The sequence below is a fragment of the Peromyscus californicus genome, unplaced genomic scaffold (genome assembly GCF_007827085.1).
Source record: "Peromyscus californicus insignis strain IS unplaced genomic scaffold, ASM782708v3 Scaffold_9__1_contigs__length_137607984, whole genome shotgun sequence".
Classification (NCBI taxonomy): Eukaryota; Metazoa; Chordata; class Mammalia; order Rodentia; family Cricetidae; genus Peromyscus; species Peromyscus californicus.
The window spans coordinates 65075941-65089840 of record NW_026294617.1 but is presented as its reverse complement, the minus strand read 5'-3'; the positions used below and the strand labels follow the sequence as shown (position 1 = coordinate 65089840).

General features: G+C 44.6%; 1 protein-coding gene across 1 annotated transcript in view; it reads right to left on the bottom strand.

Moving 5' to 3' along the window:
• Gatb (glutamyl-tRNA amidotransferase subunit B) overlaps positions 1–13900 on the bottom strand; it is an 81436-nt gene that overhangs the window by 30785 nt on the left and 36751 nt on the right. The window contains exons 6-9 of the mRNA XM_052730253.1: positions 11839–11952; positions 9587–9671; positions 7797–7841; positions 4963–5152 (exon numbers count right to left, since the gene is read on the bottom strand). Of these exons, the coding sequence (XP_052586213.1) occupies positions 4963–5152; positions 7797–7841; positions 9587–9671; positions 11839–11952 (434 nt within the window). The remainder of the gene's footprint in view (positions 1–4962; positions 5153–7796; positions 7842–9586; positions 9672–11838; positions 11953–13900) is intronic.

Sequence of the window (13900 nt, the reverse complement as noted above, 5' to 3'; positions counted from 1 at the left end):
CACACACACACACACACACATAAATGGTAGGTAGCACACAGGTTACTGGCTGGAGGGGAGGTGGGGCTGATGTCACATTTTTCCTGCAGATTCACGGAGGCCAGACTGGATTTTTATAAACTCCTGCTCTGCATGGTTCCCACTGAGCCATGTTTGCATGTTGCCTGATACCAACACTCTTTTCCCTGGAATCAGACTCTGAAAGTCCACTTAACTCTCTTTACAATTTTTAGACTCAATGAAGATTCTGCTATGTCTACCATCTTTGGGGTGTGAGTCATCCCCTCTTTTGGGGGAGCTCTGACTGCCTATGTCAGATGTGAGAGCTTTAACTGGGTTGGGACTACCCAAACTCTGAAGAATAACAGATCAAGTTCAAGTGTGTACAGAGGAAGAGGACACCAGCAGGTGCAGCAGCCCTCCCCAAACCCTGACCTGGGGCTGCAGCAGCTGCTCCTCTACTGCAGCTCTGTGCAGATGACTCATCTGTTGTTCACATGCACAGCCAGCTGCATGAGAGCTCACAGCAGGTCCTGACCAGGTGCCTCATCTGCACCAGACTCAACAACACAGGGCCTCAGAAAACCAGCCCCACGATCCCAACCCACTGCCCTAGGTAGGAGCACTTCTCAGTGACCCAGACCAAAGGCCCCAGGTACCTCCAGCAGAAAGTTTAAACAAAATAAATGAAGATATATAAGACAGCTCATGTCACCTTTGACCTAATTTTTCCACTTGGAAAATCAGCACAACTTGTGCTGTTCATTTTCCATTGCAGTTGACTGATTTTCACAAAATTTAGTAGACAACATTTTATGTTTATTTATAGCACAGTCTGGCATCTTCAAAACCAACAAGAGTGGCTAAAAGCTTTCAATAAACATGTACTTTCTGATTGAGCTTCATAAAAACAATCCTGGGACTGTATTAAGCATTAAGTTTTAGCAAAAGTAAAAACTCAATTTCCTCCACTAATGAAATGAAGGCAATCCAAACCAGTCATTACCTAAAACCATTATTTCCACTTGGCATGGCCGCACACTGTGCGTGTGAGCAGGTAGCAGAGCTCAGAAACATAAAACATGGTCCAACACGAATATGAAGTTCCTTACAAAAAGGTTCCGTTTCCTCATGTGTAACAGGAGAGCACCTGCCTTGGGTGCTGTCTGAAGCACATGTGGTAAACAGAGGAGCATGCTGTAAGCAAGCTGCCTTTAAACAGGCTGCTTGGAAAAATGGCTACCATCCTGTGTGTTTCCTGAAATAAACAAGACACTCAGGCTAGGAGGTGATGGTCCCATGAAAATCAGCCTAGAAGATTTTGAAAAAAAAAAAAAAAAAGCACATGCATATAACTCTAATAATTCTAACAGTTCTTCCAACATCCACTGACTCACAGAAGGTATTGCTTTACTATCAGAATCTCTGGTTTTCCATAACCCTAATCCATAGATCTCAGCTTCTACATTTCTACAGTAATCTTTACAAATGAGATTAGAAAGTAAGTCGGTTTGACTAAGACGGGGAAGAAGGTTAGCTAAATAACTTGAAGTCTTCAGTGGGTCAAGATCCAAATGTGGGTAGAGAAAATCAGTATACAGGTTTCGTTTTGAGAGGGGATTCTCAGGACGGCTAGGAGAGAAAATCCAGACTAGGGGTAATCTGCTAATAGAACAAAGCTGGAACATAGTGTCTGAGACCAAGTGACTTGACACAAGGCATGACTGGAGGAGTCACTTGAGTCTGCTCACCAAGGGTGCAGTGACACATACACAGCTCCATGACTGTGACTGTGCCGGGTTGTCAAGGGTGCTTTATGTATCTGGTCTTTAGAAACTGTCAGGAACACTACTTCTTAAGGATTTTCATGTGTAATACAGTAGTATCCCATTCATTCAATCATTTGTCTGTCCAGGCAATGAGACCTACTATATGCTTGATAAGACAGCAGATGCTAAGCAAAAGTTCTGTAAATGTCAAAGATAAGACTAACAAAACATAATTTAGTGTTTACTGCAGAGGAAAACAGCAAGATAAATCAAAAGTGAGTTCAATTCTGAAGGGTTTTTATTTGTGGGGAGTATATGTGTTGGGGGGGTGCACACACTACTTAATTAAATAAGAAGTCCGAAGGCACTGAGCTGAGTGGAAGCCACGTGGGCACACCTCAACCACTGCCATTTATTTAATGAATACTCCTGGGCACTCTTTAAATTGAAAGATGGTTCATTAGATTTGTGCATCTGCCCTTCTCAGCAATCTGTTGTGTTTCTGATGAAGGCAGAAAAACATGAACATATCATTGTCGGGAATGTTATGAGTAACTCAGCTTCCAATGATTATGGAGTCATAAAGGGCTCAGGCTGCCTAATTTCGGGAAACAATTTGTCTGAATCATTCTCTGTCTGTTCCAATCTCCAATTTTTATTCATTCTGGAAATCTCAAGGACAAACCCTTTTATTTTTTTGTTTTATAAGTCACCTAATACATTATCTTCCATCTATAAATATTATGTCTTAAAGGTACTAAGAAAAATAAGTATAAAAAATGCTCCCCCTCAAAAAACAATCACCTCCTTGAAGTTTCAACATCTTGTTCAACATCTCCTCTGGGCTCCTCTACTCCATTTATCTACTGTAGTCCCCCAAAGAGCTGACCAGGTGTAGTACCAGAGTAAATGTAAACACTATGAGGGGGTGAAGGGGGAAACAATTTTGCTCCCCACCCAATGCCTGCTACCTTGGAGACTTAGTTTTCCCTAAACAGGTTCACAAACTATTCAAACAGATGCACTCCTTTGCTATTGTCCTTAACAGCACTTATTCAAGGCCTGCTGGGTGTGGCCCAGAGAAGACTAAGACACAAACATACATATCAACGGCCTGACTTCACAGAACTTATGCTCAGCAAAGTGGGGCAGACACATTCCAGGGGCCAAGTGTGACAATGTCAAGAGTTGCTTTTCGAGGGAGTGAAACAGCTGTGTTCTGAAGATTTCAGGAAACCCTTCTCTTTTCTTACAGAGGAAACTGATATACAACAACAGTTTTTAATTCATATTCAGTGGATTCTTCTTGGAAATCGGGCTAGAGCAAAGAAATGGTCAAGAAACTTTGGTGCATCGCAAACTACCTCAAATGTCTGGCTTGAAGTCAGCTGCTTAAAGGTCAGATGGAGAGATGGCCTTGACCTCTATGAAGCCAAAACCTTTGGTCCCCTCCGATCTTCCCCGAGATGAGCTGCAGAATGCTAATAAGATGCAGGTCTGCAGTTCAGTGTTGGGTTCGAGTGGCAAAAGTGATGGGGAGACGTGTAAAGATTAAGACAGTTTGTTACAGCAACTGTGCTGGCTAGTTCTACGTCACCTTGATATAAGCTAGAGTCACCAGAGAGGAGGGAGCCTTGGTTGAGAAAACATTTCCATAAGATCAGGCTGCAGGCAAGCCTGTAGGGCATTTTCTTAATTGATGGGGGAGGGTCCAAGCCATTGTGGGTGGAGCCATCTCTGGGCTGGTGGTCCTGGGTTCTGTAAGAAAGCAGGCTGAGCCATCCATGAAAAGCAGGGCAGTAAATAGCACTCCTCCATGGTCTCAGCATCAGCTCCTGCCTCCTGGTTCCTGCCTTGTTTGAGTTCCTGTCCTCACTTCCTTCAATGATGAACTATGATGTGGAAGTATAAGTCAAATAAAACATTTCCTCCCCAAGTTGCTTTGGGTCATGGTGTTTCATCACAACAATAGTAACCACTAAGACAAAAATCTAAGAAATATACACGAGTTGTAAGGAGCCTAGGTCTAGAGATGTTCTGTACAGGATGCTGATCAGTTGAGTTCTGCAACTATCTGCTGATGGCTCAATTAGCTGAATGACAGACTGGAGCAGTGCTTTCCTTTAGGACACTGGCCAAGATATGCTACCAACTTAAGTGCAATGATAGTTATCACAGGTGTATGTATGCATAGGACACAATGGCACCCCCCTGGAGGCAATGATCAAGTCAACCTAGAGTGCTAGAAAAACAGCAGTCTTCTTAATCATCGGTCAGAAAACAAGAGTTCTCATGCTAGGCACTGTTTACTCTTGAAGCAGCTGACTTATGGAGGATAAAAAGAACCACTCAGCCACACACACACACACACACACACACACACACACACACACACACACACACATATATCCTAATACTCCCATATACTTATTGGATCATTTAAAAAGCAAGAATCCAGTTCCACAGGTTTTGTTGATCTGGAAATGACAGGAGTTCAAGGCTAGCCTAGATTATGTGATACTCTGTCTCAAAAAATACTCAAAACCAACAAAACAACTTCCCAATTTCTCCTGTTGACAAGAAGATGACAACTGTGACAGAATGCCACCCTCACTGATGCTGCATCACTTTACTGTTATCGTGACAAAGAAATCCACAAAGCCCCAAGTAGTTCTGAAAAGGATGGAAAATCCCTAAGCTACCTAAGGGTATCAGATTCTCTAATGGCCCAAAAGAGGCGTCCCCAAGCTTCACAGGACGAAGATGTTTAGTACTTTGCAACATTTTATACAGGATGTTTTCTGGCTTTTGGGAACCTGACATCCTGTCATGGCTCAACATGATTAAGACATCTAGAAACTCTAAACATTGACATGTATTTGGTCCTGCAGACACACTCGTCCTGGGGACACACTCATCCCTAACATCTGAATTAGCTTCCTAGTGTCCAGGGCTCCTGTGGGCAGCTTGGAGGTCGTTTCCTCTTCTGGTATGCTGAGGAGTAGGTGAGCATGTACTGTCAAGGGCAGCACTGTGCCTTACCCCTCTCAGAGTATCTGGATTAGGGGAAATGCACCCAACAGTGCATGCAGGGGCTCTGTGGGGAAATGCACCTGACAGTGCATGCAGGGGCTCTGTGGAGGATCATCCAATCTGCCGAGCTGGGCTAACTTCGGATCCAGTCGACACTTACCACTAATGTGAAACTGTGCTCCGGCAGCATCCCATATTGCTGGACAAGCCTTTCTCTGGTTGCACTGGGAAGCTCAGGAAGCATGTCCCGAAGCTGGTCAATATTGATCACCTGCTGAGAGTCTGCATCTGAAGGCAGAGATGTGGCATCGTAGAGCACTAAGGGAGGCAGGTTGGGCTCTGGCATAAACCTAAACAAAGAGAACAGAAGGGATCTGAGTCTGGGTGTCTGGATTGATTAGAACCACAAATCTAACAACGATGGGAATGCTCTGTGCTTAGGTACAAAGCTAAAATACTTGCAAAGGTTTCTGAATGTCCCAGTGAAAGATCACACAGCAAACCCATTCTTCACATTACGGAATAAAGATGGGGAAAGGGTGGCATGGAACTGAGCCACACTCTGGTTGATACCAGTGAGGAAAGTGTCAGTGGGCTGGAGACTGAAGGACAAGTGAGACAGTTTACCCGTGAGGAAGAAAGATGACTATCCCTACTTTAAATTCTCTAGTTTTAGCAGTACTTGTACAATAAATTAAAAGTCAAAGAGGGAAGAGAGGGCTCTTCCCTTCTTGAGAAGTAGAACAGAATGGATTTTGTCTAAATGAAATGTGGAAGCTAGTGGGGAGGGAAAAAGGGTGAATAGGTGCAGCGTGGCACACTATCAGAGTAGTGAACCTGTGTTAACGGTGAATTCATGCCGCTAGACAAATGCCAAAACCCACAGAATGGACAGCCAAGAATGAATGCATCTCAGTGTAAACTATGGATTTCAGGGAATAATGAGCAGCAATACGGTTGATTCACAGTTGTAGTAAACCATATTAATTGAGTGACAGGAGCCTGGGAAGAAGTACATGAGAACTCCACTTCCCATTCAAAGCTGCTCTAAAACAGTCAGCTGTGAATACTCAGATGGACTACAGTACTACATTTATCTTATGAAATCAAATACAACTTTGCTTGTTCTGCTCCAGCGCTGCTTTCCCTCTGCCCAGAGCCAAAGGGCAGGGTAGTGCTCAGCCATGCAAGGTAGTGCTCAGCCATGCAAGGTAGTGCTCAGCCATGCAGGGTAGTGCTCAACAATGCAGTGAAGTGCTCAGCCATGCAGGGTAGTGCTCAGCCATGCAGTGAAGTGCTCAGCAATGCAGGGTAGTGCTCAGCCATGCAGGGTAGTGCTCAGTCATGCAGGGTAGTGCTCAGCAATGCAGTGAAGTGCTCAACAATGCAGGGTAGTGCTCAGCAATGCAGGGGGTAGTGCCCAGCCATGCAGGGTAGTGCTCAGCCAAGCAGGGTAGTGCTCAGCCAAGCAGGGTAGTGCTCAGCCATGCAGGGTAGTGATCAGCCATGCAGGGAGGACCCAGAGTAGAGGTAATTCCTCAGTGCAGTACCAAGTCTCAGCTGTGGGCAGTCTGTCCTCTGGAAGCAATGGGAAGCCCAAGAGGAAGGCTTCTGGAGACTCACAGCTCTCTAATGTGGGGGTTCTAGGAGAAGCCACTTGTGGTGGTATTGTGTTCCCCACAATATTGTGTACCTTAATAAACATATCTGGGGTCAGAGAACAGAAAAGCCACAAGATACTTAGGCTAGAAAATGTTAGCACACGCCTTTAATCCTAGCATTCCAGAGACAGAAATCCTCTGGATCTCTGTGAGTTCAAGGCCGCACTGGAAACAGCCAGGCATGGTGACTCATGCCTTTAATCCCAGAAAGCAGCCTTTAATCCCAGGGAGTGGTGGTAGAAAGCAGAAAGGTTTATAAGGTGTGAGGACCAGAAACTAGCAGCATTTAGCTGGTTAAGCATTTGGCTGGTTAAGCATTTGGCTGGTTAAGCTTTCAGGCTCTGGAGCAACACGGTTCAGCTGAGATTCATTCTGGATGAGGACGCAGAGGCTTCCAGTCTGAGGAAACAGGACCAGCTGAGGAATTGGCAAGGTGAGATAGCTGTGGCTTGTTCTGTCTCTCTGATCTACAAGCATTTACCCCAATAACTGGCCTCGGGTTTGATCTTATTAATAAGAACTGTTAGATTCATGCTACAGCCACTGGCTGAGTTAAAAGGCAAACTCCATGGTCAGTAAGGAATTATAGGGAGCAGCAACATGGGAGAATCAAGAGGGTGAAGAAGTCTGAACCTAGAAGACCGCTGTAACAAAAGCCCCTGCCTCTGACAGGCACACAACAGGAGTATGGCAGAGAAGGTATATCACACTTCACAAAGGAAAGCCATGGGAATTCCAACAACTTTAGTGCTAGAGCTTCCATCTTTGTAATCTGCTAAACTATGAGAAAAAGCAAAAGGTTCAATTTATCTTAAGTCTATCGTGACTGTTTTATGTGAAAATCTTCTGTTACATAACAGCCCCCCTCCCCCCAGGGTTTAAGAATGGAACCCAGAACCTCTCACATAATAGGTGAGTACTCCATGGGTGAACTAGTGCCCTAATTTGCTTATCTTGGGAATGAACTAGCATCACCTGAGGTTTGAAGGGACCCTCCATTAACAGACCGATCTCTTTTTCACATCCTCCCAATATATTCCAGAATTACTAGCAAATGTAAGCCTAGGCCCTCCCTCACCTGCCATCCTCTTAGTCAAACGACAGCATCTTTGTTACAGAAATCTGTGGACAGGTATCTTCCAGCAACTGAATTCCTATTAAAGGAACTCTGCAGCTATCAAGTCAAGAAAATATCACTTCTCCTAGTTTACATATAACAAAATAAGCAATCTTGATTTCTTTCACGTAAAAACAAGTAGTTGCCCAAATTCTCCGGCATCGTTATGCTGATTTTCAAATGGATTTGAAGTGTACCCCGATGAGGAATAATCACCTGTAGTCTTGTTTTCCTTCTTTGTCTCTCATGGGCATGGTGCACCTGCAATAGGCAGAGCAGACAGCATTACGTCAACACTGCATGCAACTGGCTGGACCACGTGCAGAAAGGGGCTTTACCATGGGCTGGAGCTCAAGTATTTCCCGCGAAGGCTGTATGTTAAAGGCTTGGTTCTATTAAGAAGAGGTAGAAACTTTAGAAGTGTCAGAAAGAGATGGGGCCTGATCGATAGAAGGCCTTTGGGTCACTAGAATATGCCCTCAAAGGAGACTGTGGAACCCTGGTCGCTCCTTCTATCTTTTGTTTCCTAGTATGTTACTTTCTTCATGCTTACCAATACCTGGTAGAAACAACTTAGGAGGGAAAACAGGTATTTATTTTAGTTTTTGGCTTCAGAAGTATTAGTCCATCATGGTGGGAAAGTATGGCAAGGCAAACAAAGAAATGGAAATACAGGAACAAAGATATATACCCAAGGACATGCACCCAGAGACCTTCTCCTCTTACCAGGCCAAACTTCCTAATAATACCATCATATGACTCCATGAAGGGATTCAACATTCATTAAGCTGGGGGCTAATGGTCTCTGGAAACACCATTAGATATACCAAAAGGTATGCTTTACTAATCAAATCAAGCTAACAATCAAGATCAGGAGTTTAGCTCAGCCATGTGCTTGGGGCATGATGTACCACCATAGGCCAAATCACAGACTGAAACCTTTGAAACCGTGAACCAAAATTAACTCTATAAGATGAATAGCTCAAATATTTGTTACAGTAACAGCTGTCAGGCATAGGGCTTTCTCAGTTAATGACAGACAAATTCAAGCTCTTCAGATTTTTATGGGCTCTCCTACGGACTGGATCTTCCATCTCCTATGGCTCTCCTATTTTACATAAATAAAGGGAAATGCTTAGAAAAATAATTTTGTAAAAACAAAATCAAACTGCTTCAATATTTTGTGTATGTGCAGACAGGGATTGAACCCAGGGTGTTAAAGCATTTGCAGCAAGCATTCTATTGCCGAGCCAAACCCCAGCCAGCTTTCAGACAAACTCTGTAGACTTTTGAGCATTCTTTGGTATTTTACTTAAAGCAAAAAATTTTAAAATTCAGACTGAGAAAATTTAGGATCCAAGTCATCTAAACCACCACAGAAAAGTATCCGTGGTGGTGTGAATGAGAATGTCCCCAGCTGGCAGTGCTGTTTCAGGGGACAGTTCAGTCATGCTGGAGGAGTATGTCACCCGCAGTTCAGAGCTTTGCCCATTTGCAACTTGCTCTCTTTGGTTTGTGTTTGTGGTTGAAGACTTGATCTCAGAGTTCCTGCTCCAGCCACTTACAGCTAAGCCTCCCTTGCCATTATGGATCCTACCTCTGGAGTCACAAGCCAAAATACATTCCTTCTTCCATAGGCTGCTTTTGATCATAGTGTTTCATCACAGTAACAGAAAAATAACTGGTACCGTATCCCTACAACCAGCTCTTAGCCCTTTAAGCATCAAGCTTAGGCTGTGAGAGGTCTCACAGATGATATAAGGGAAGAAAAATTCTTGCCACAAAGCAGGAAGCAAAGGGTAGCCTAGAGCTGAGACTAAGCACTTCTGTACAAGCTTGGGTCAGCTGAACTCCAGGGCCCAGAAGACCATGTTTCATTCCAATGGGATGCAGTGATCTTTTCTCTTATGGCTACAGAGAAGCTAAGGGCCTTTGTTACATGACCAGTCCATGGCTGAGCCCCAAGCTCCGAGCTGTGGTCAACAGGCTTATCAATACAAACTCACCCTAGCTTATAATCAAATGAACGAGTTTCATTTAGAATTTCACCTCCATTCTCAAGTTCAGTGATTTGCCTCTGAATTTCATAGTCTATAAAAAAAACACAGCAAGTTAGTATATTTTGAATCCCTTTCATCCATGCAGGCAATAATTAGAAACCATTCTCAATTCTTAAGTTAAAGAAAAAAAAGTCAAGGAGACTATTTATGATGATCAATCCCTTGTGGGTTGTATTTTCTTCTCACAACTGGGAAGGGCCTTAAGAAGCCTGTCTCTTCCATCCTCTCTCTTTCTTTTTTGGACACCTCAGCTCAAAGAGATTAACAACCTAGTACAGACTACAGACACCTTGGTAGAAGGATTGGGACTGCTGTTAGGTCCAGTGATTGCAGATCTAGGATTGTGACCTATTAGAATTCCTTATCCTGGGACTAGCAGATGGGTCACAAGGAACCCTGGTAACCCTCAAAATTTTTATACAAAATATGGGTGACAATGTATGTACACTTTTGGAAAGAGAATAATTTCATTTTATTTTCCAAGATATCTGTGACCACTGCTTTGTAATGCCTATCCCCACTACCCAACAGAATAGATGGACTATGCCAATCAACACAGCTAAACATGACTGAAACACAGAACAACTGCTAAGCCCCTTTGCAAAAGTAAGCCTTCCCAACTTCCTACCCCACGTTCCTTGCTCAAACCTTTTAATCTGGCTGCTAAGAGACAGTAGCACTAAACTGGTTCATTTGTATCCCCCCTCCCTCACCTGAATGTTCTCCTTGATTGACCTGAAATGATGGCTAAAAGGTCCAGCATGATTTGAAAAAACCTGGTGGGAGAATTATAGGCTTGGGGAATTAAGTCCATGGGGGCAAAGCCCATGGTTCTGCTAGGCTGTGTTTGAACACAGGTAGAATTCTGACTGTTGCTTCAGAGGGCACTTCATATTCAAAAAAACATTTGGGGCAGCTAAAAATACCTGGGTTCCCATACCCGTTACAGACAAGCTGTAAACTCTGGTTGTCTGCCTCGTAGATCAACGCAGCCCTAAACATGGCACGTCCAGGGTGAAGGCAGATTCATTCCACTCGTTCCAAGCTCCTTCACAAACGCAGGTTCCAAGCACAAGCCTCTCCCCTTACCCCTTTGGTGGCTTCAGAAAGTGGACTATGTCCCCTTTCAGAGACAGGAGTCACTCCTTACCCTTATCCTGCTGTCCCATGAGTGATCCCTTGAACCATGTTCATGCCTTTTCTCTAAAAATCTGTCCCTTCAGGTGTCTGCATTAAGGCTGGCTAATCATTTCAGGTTTGGGGCACGAAGTTTACACAGGCGAGAACAACCTCTCTGAACCGCGTTAATCCTCTCCCCCAGAGACCCAGTGCCCACTAAGCATCTTGGCTGTGGCACGGCGAAGGCCACAGCTTCAGCAGGCTTGCTGTCTGTGTACTCCTGACAGGACTCACCCCTCCCTCCTCTACCGATGTCTCTGCCTTTAAAATCTACTTTGAGTCTTCTGAGATGGCCTCCCTTAGGCTGTTTCTAGCTTCTGTGGAACTGCCCATAGAGCTAGTCTGTTCTACATGAGCTAGCCTGTTCTACATGAGCTGTTCTCGGACATTTGTCATCAGTGAAATGTTCACTGTATGCTCCACGAAAACCAACCTTGACTGAACAGGCACATGTAATCTACTAGCTGAAAACAGTAAAAAGTAGAAACATATTAACCAAACAGACTATATCCAATCTAAAGAATGAACTTGACTTCATAAAGCGTATGATATGAGGTAGGACACAGCCACCATATTTTGTAAATCCTCCCAAAGCAGGTGGAGTCTATTTCCCTCCCTTTGGGTCTGGCTTGAATTCACGTTGCTTTGAAAGAAATGTGTCCGAAGTGACACTGTGTGAGTTGAATTCCAGAATTGAGGACTCAAGTGAATTTTGAGGCTCCTGCCTCTTCCATCCTGGGATCCTCCACTGGCAAACACAAAAGCCTGGGCTACACAGAGGAAGGACAAAAGACCACACGGATGGAGAAGCCTCCAGTCAGAGGGCCCCACGTGACTGAGGCTGTCTCAGAGCTTCGCTTCTGCTAACCCGACAGTTTCCGGAGCTGCAGGACCACTACATGGTCCATAGGACTGTGAGAACTAGTGATTGCTGCAGAGCCACTAAGCACAGTTGTGCACTACAAACGAGAGGTGACCGATACACAGAGGAGCACACAGGAGTTGAAGGTGACATTCACCTATGGCCTTGGCCAAGAACCTGAAGCTGTTGAGATTCTTCACTTCAGTCCGGACGCCCAGAGGTTCCCCAGGGTGATGCACTGATATATTGGCGTCTACTCTCAGCTGACCCTCTGGAAGGAAAAAATACAAAAACTGTAGAAATTCTTTGAAGCAATATGTTTGTAGGGTGTGGAGACGTCGAGGTAAGTAGTGTCTAACTTGATTTTTTGTCTAGTTAGAACAACCTAGCTTTGGAGGGCATATCTGGCTCTGAAACACAGCTATTCCCCTGCCACGGCAAGAAGTCAGAGTCCTGAGGCGTGTGGAAATAGGCTGCTTCTTGTGCACACACAGACATTCGTGATGCACAAGCTGGAAGGATCTATCTAGGGTCAGTGTGCTAAACGAGAATAAGGTTATTAAAATCGAGGTTCACTCTTCAGTTTTACTCCACGGTTATTTTCCAAGTATCTGAGCTGGGTTTGGGGGAAGCCTCCAAAATGATTATGTGAAACCCCTCCAGTGCTCTCCAGTGAAATAGGATCTCTATGTGTTTTTAGGAGATTTATAAGACAGTCCTTGAGAATTTACAGCTCAAGGGCAGGAGCTGAAACCTGGGCTGTTTCCCCCTCCCTTCTCAGGCACTGTAATGATTTTCTTTCCATAAACAGGAATCTGAAGCCTCCCTGGTTGCCATGAGGATTTGCTGAAGCAGAAAGACTATAGCGAGATGGGTGGAAGGGTGAGAAGAGAGCTGACCCCATCCTTACAGGCCCTTCTCTGCCCTGGAAAGCTCCTTGGCTTAGGAGACATGACCCTAAAGAAGCAGGTGGTTTGTGGAAAAGACTAAAGTCTTTTGAGGAAGAAGAGAGAGGCAAAAACCCCAAGACAGATGTGAAGACAAGAAGTAATCACATTTTCTATCTTACAAAGGAAAGCTCAAGTTCTAGTCTCCAACTTAATGTGCAATACTTACAACAAGATGGGAAGACAAAATCTTGCTCTTATTATTTATTTCCTGAGACACAGTCTCACTATGGAGCCCTGGCAAGGCTTGAATTTACCATCCTTCTATATCAACCTCCCAGGTGTGTGCCACTGCTCCTAGCTCTTAGGTAGGCTTTTAAATTTAATAAACCTGATGATGGGCTAAATAAATTCATTTCCCAAATGTTCCACAACAAAAACATATTCAAACAATTAAAAGAATCAATAAATCCCATGTCAGGAAAAGGAGCGCTCTTTGTCACCCCCACCCAGGAGTTGCAGCAACAATCCTCTATCAGCCTGAGACCACTGCTCAGCCGGCCACTGCACCCCTCCCCAGACTCCCCTGAGAACAGCTCCCCACTCTGCAGCCGGCTCTGAAAGGCTGACAAGACACCTTTCGCCTCGGGGATGGCTCCACCTATTTTGCCGGCTGTGACTTTTCAACAACTGCACAGAGTCCACAGTTGCTGATTTTTAAATCAGCTTTTGAACAAGTCACATTCTTCCGAATTTTGAGAAGTGGCACCCACTTAGGAACCTTGATGTCACCTTGTATTTCCTACTTTGTCCTTTACCTCCAATCTATCAGGTCCCTCCAGACACACTCAGATTCGTCACTCCTCTCCATTCTGCTACTGCAACCTTTGAGACCACATCCTGTCTCAACACAGCAGGGCCTCTTGTCCAGTCCCAATGATGTAACTAAGCAAGACTATCATGCTGGTGTGGTGTGGCTTTTATCATGCCCATTGCTTACTGGAGCACAGCGGTCCCACTGTGTCATCTCCTCTACTTCATATCTAAGATCTTACTTGGTGAGACCAACAGGCAGACCATTCATTCCATTGGAAAGCTCCCCCACCGCTAGACAGGGGAGGAGTCGACTGTTTACTCCACTGGAGCTTTTTATTTTCATTTTTCAAAGAGGTGGGAGTGTTGAGACAGGGTCTCATGCCATTCAGGCTGCCCTCAAACTCACTATGTAGCTGAGGCTGGCCTTGAACTCCTGTTCCTCCTGCTTAGACCTCTGGAGTACTGCGATTACAGATGTGCACCCCATATCTAGCTTTCCACTGGAACTTCATCCAT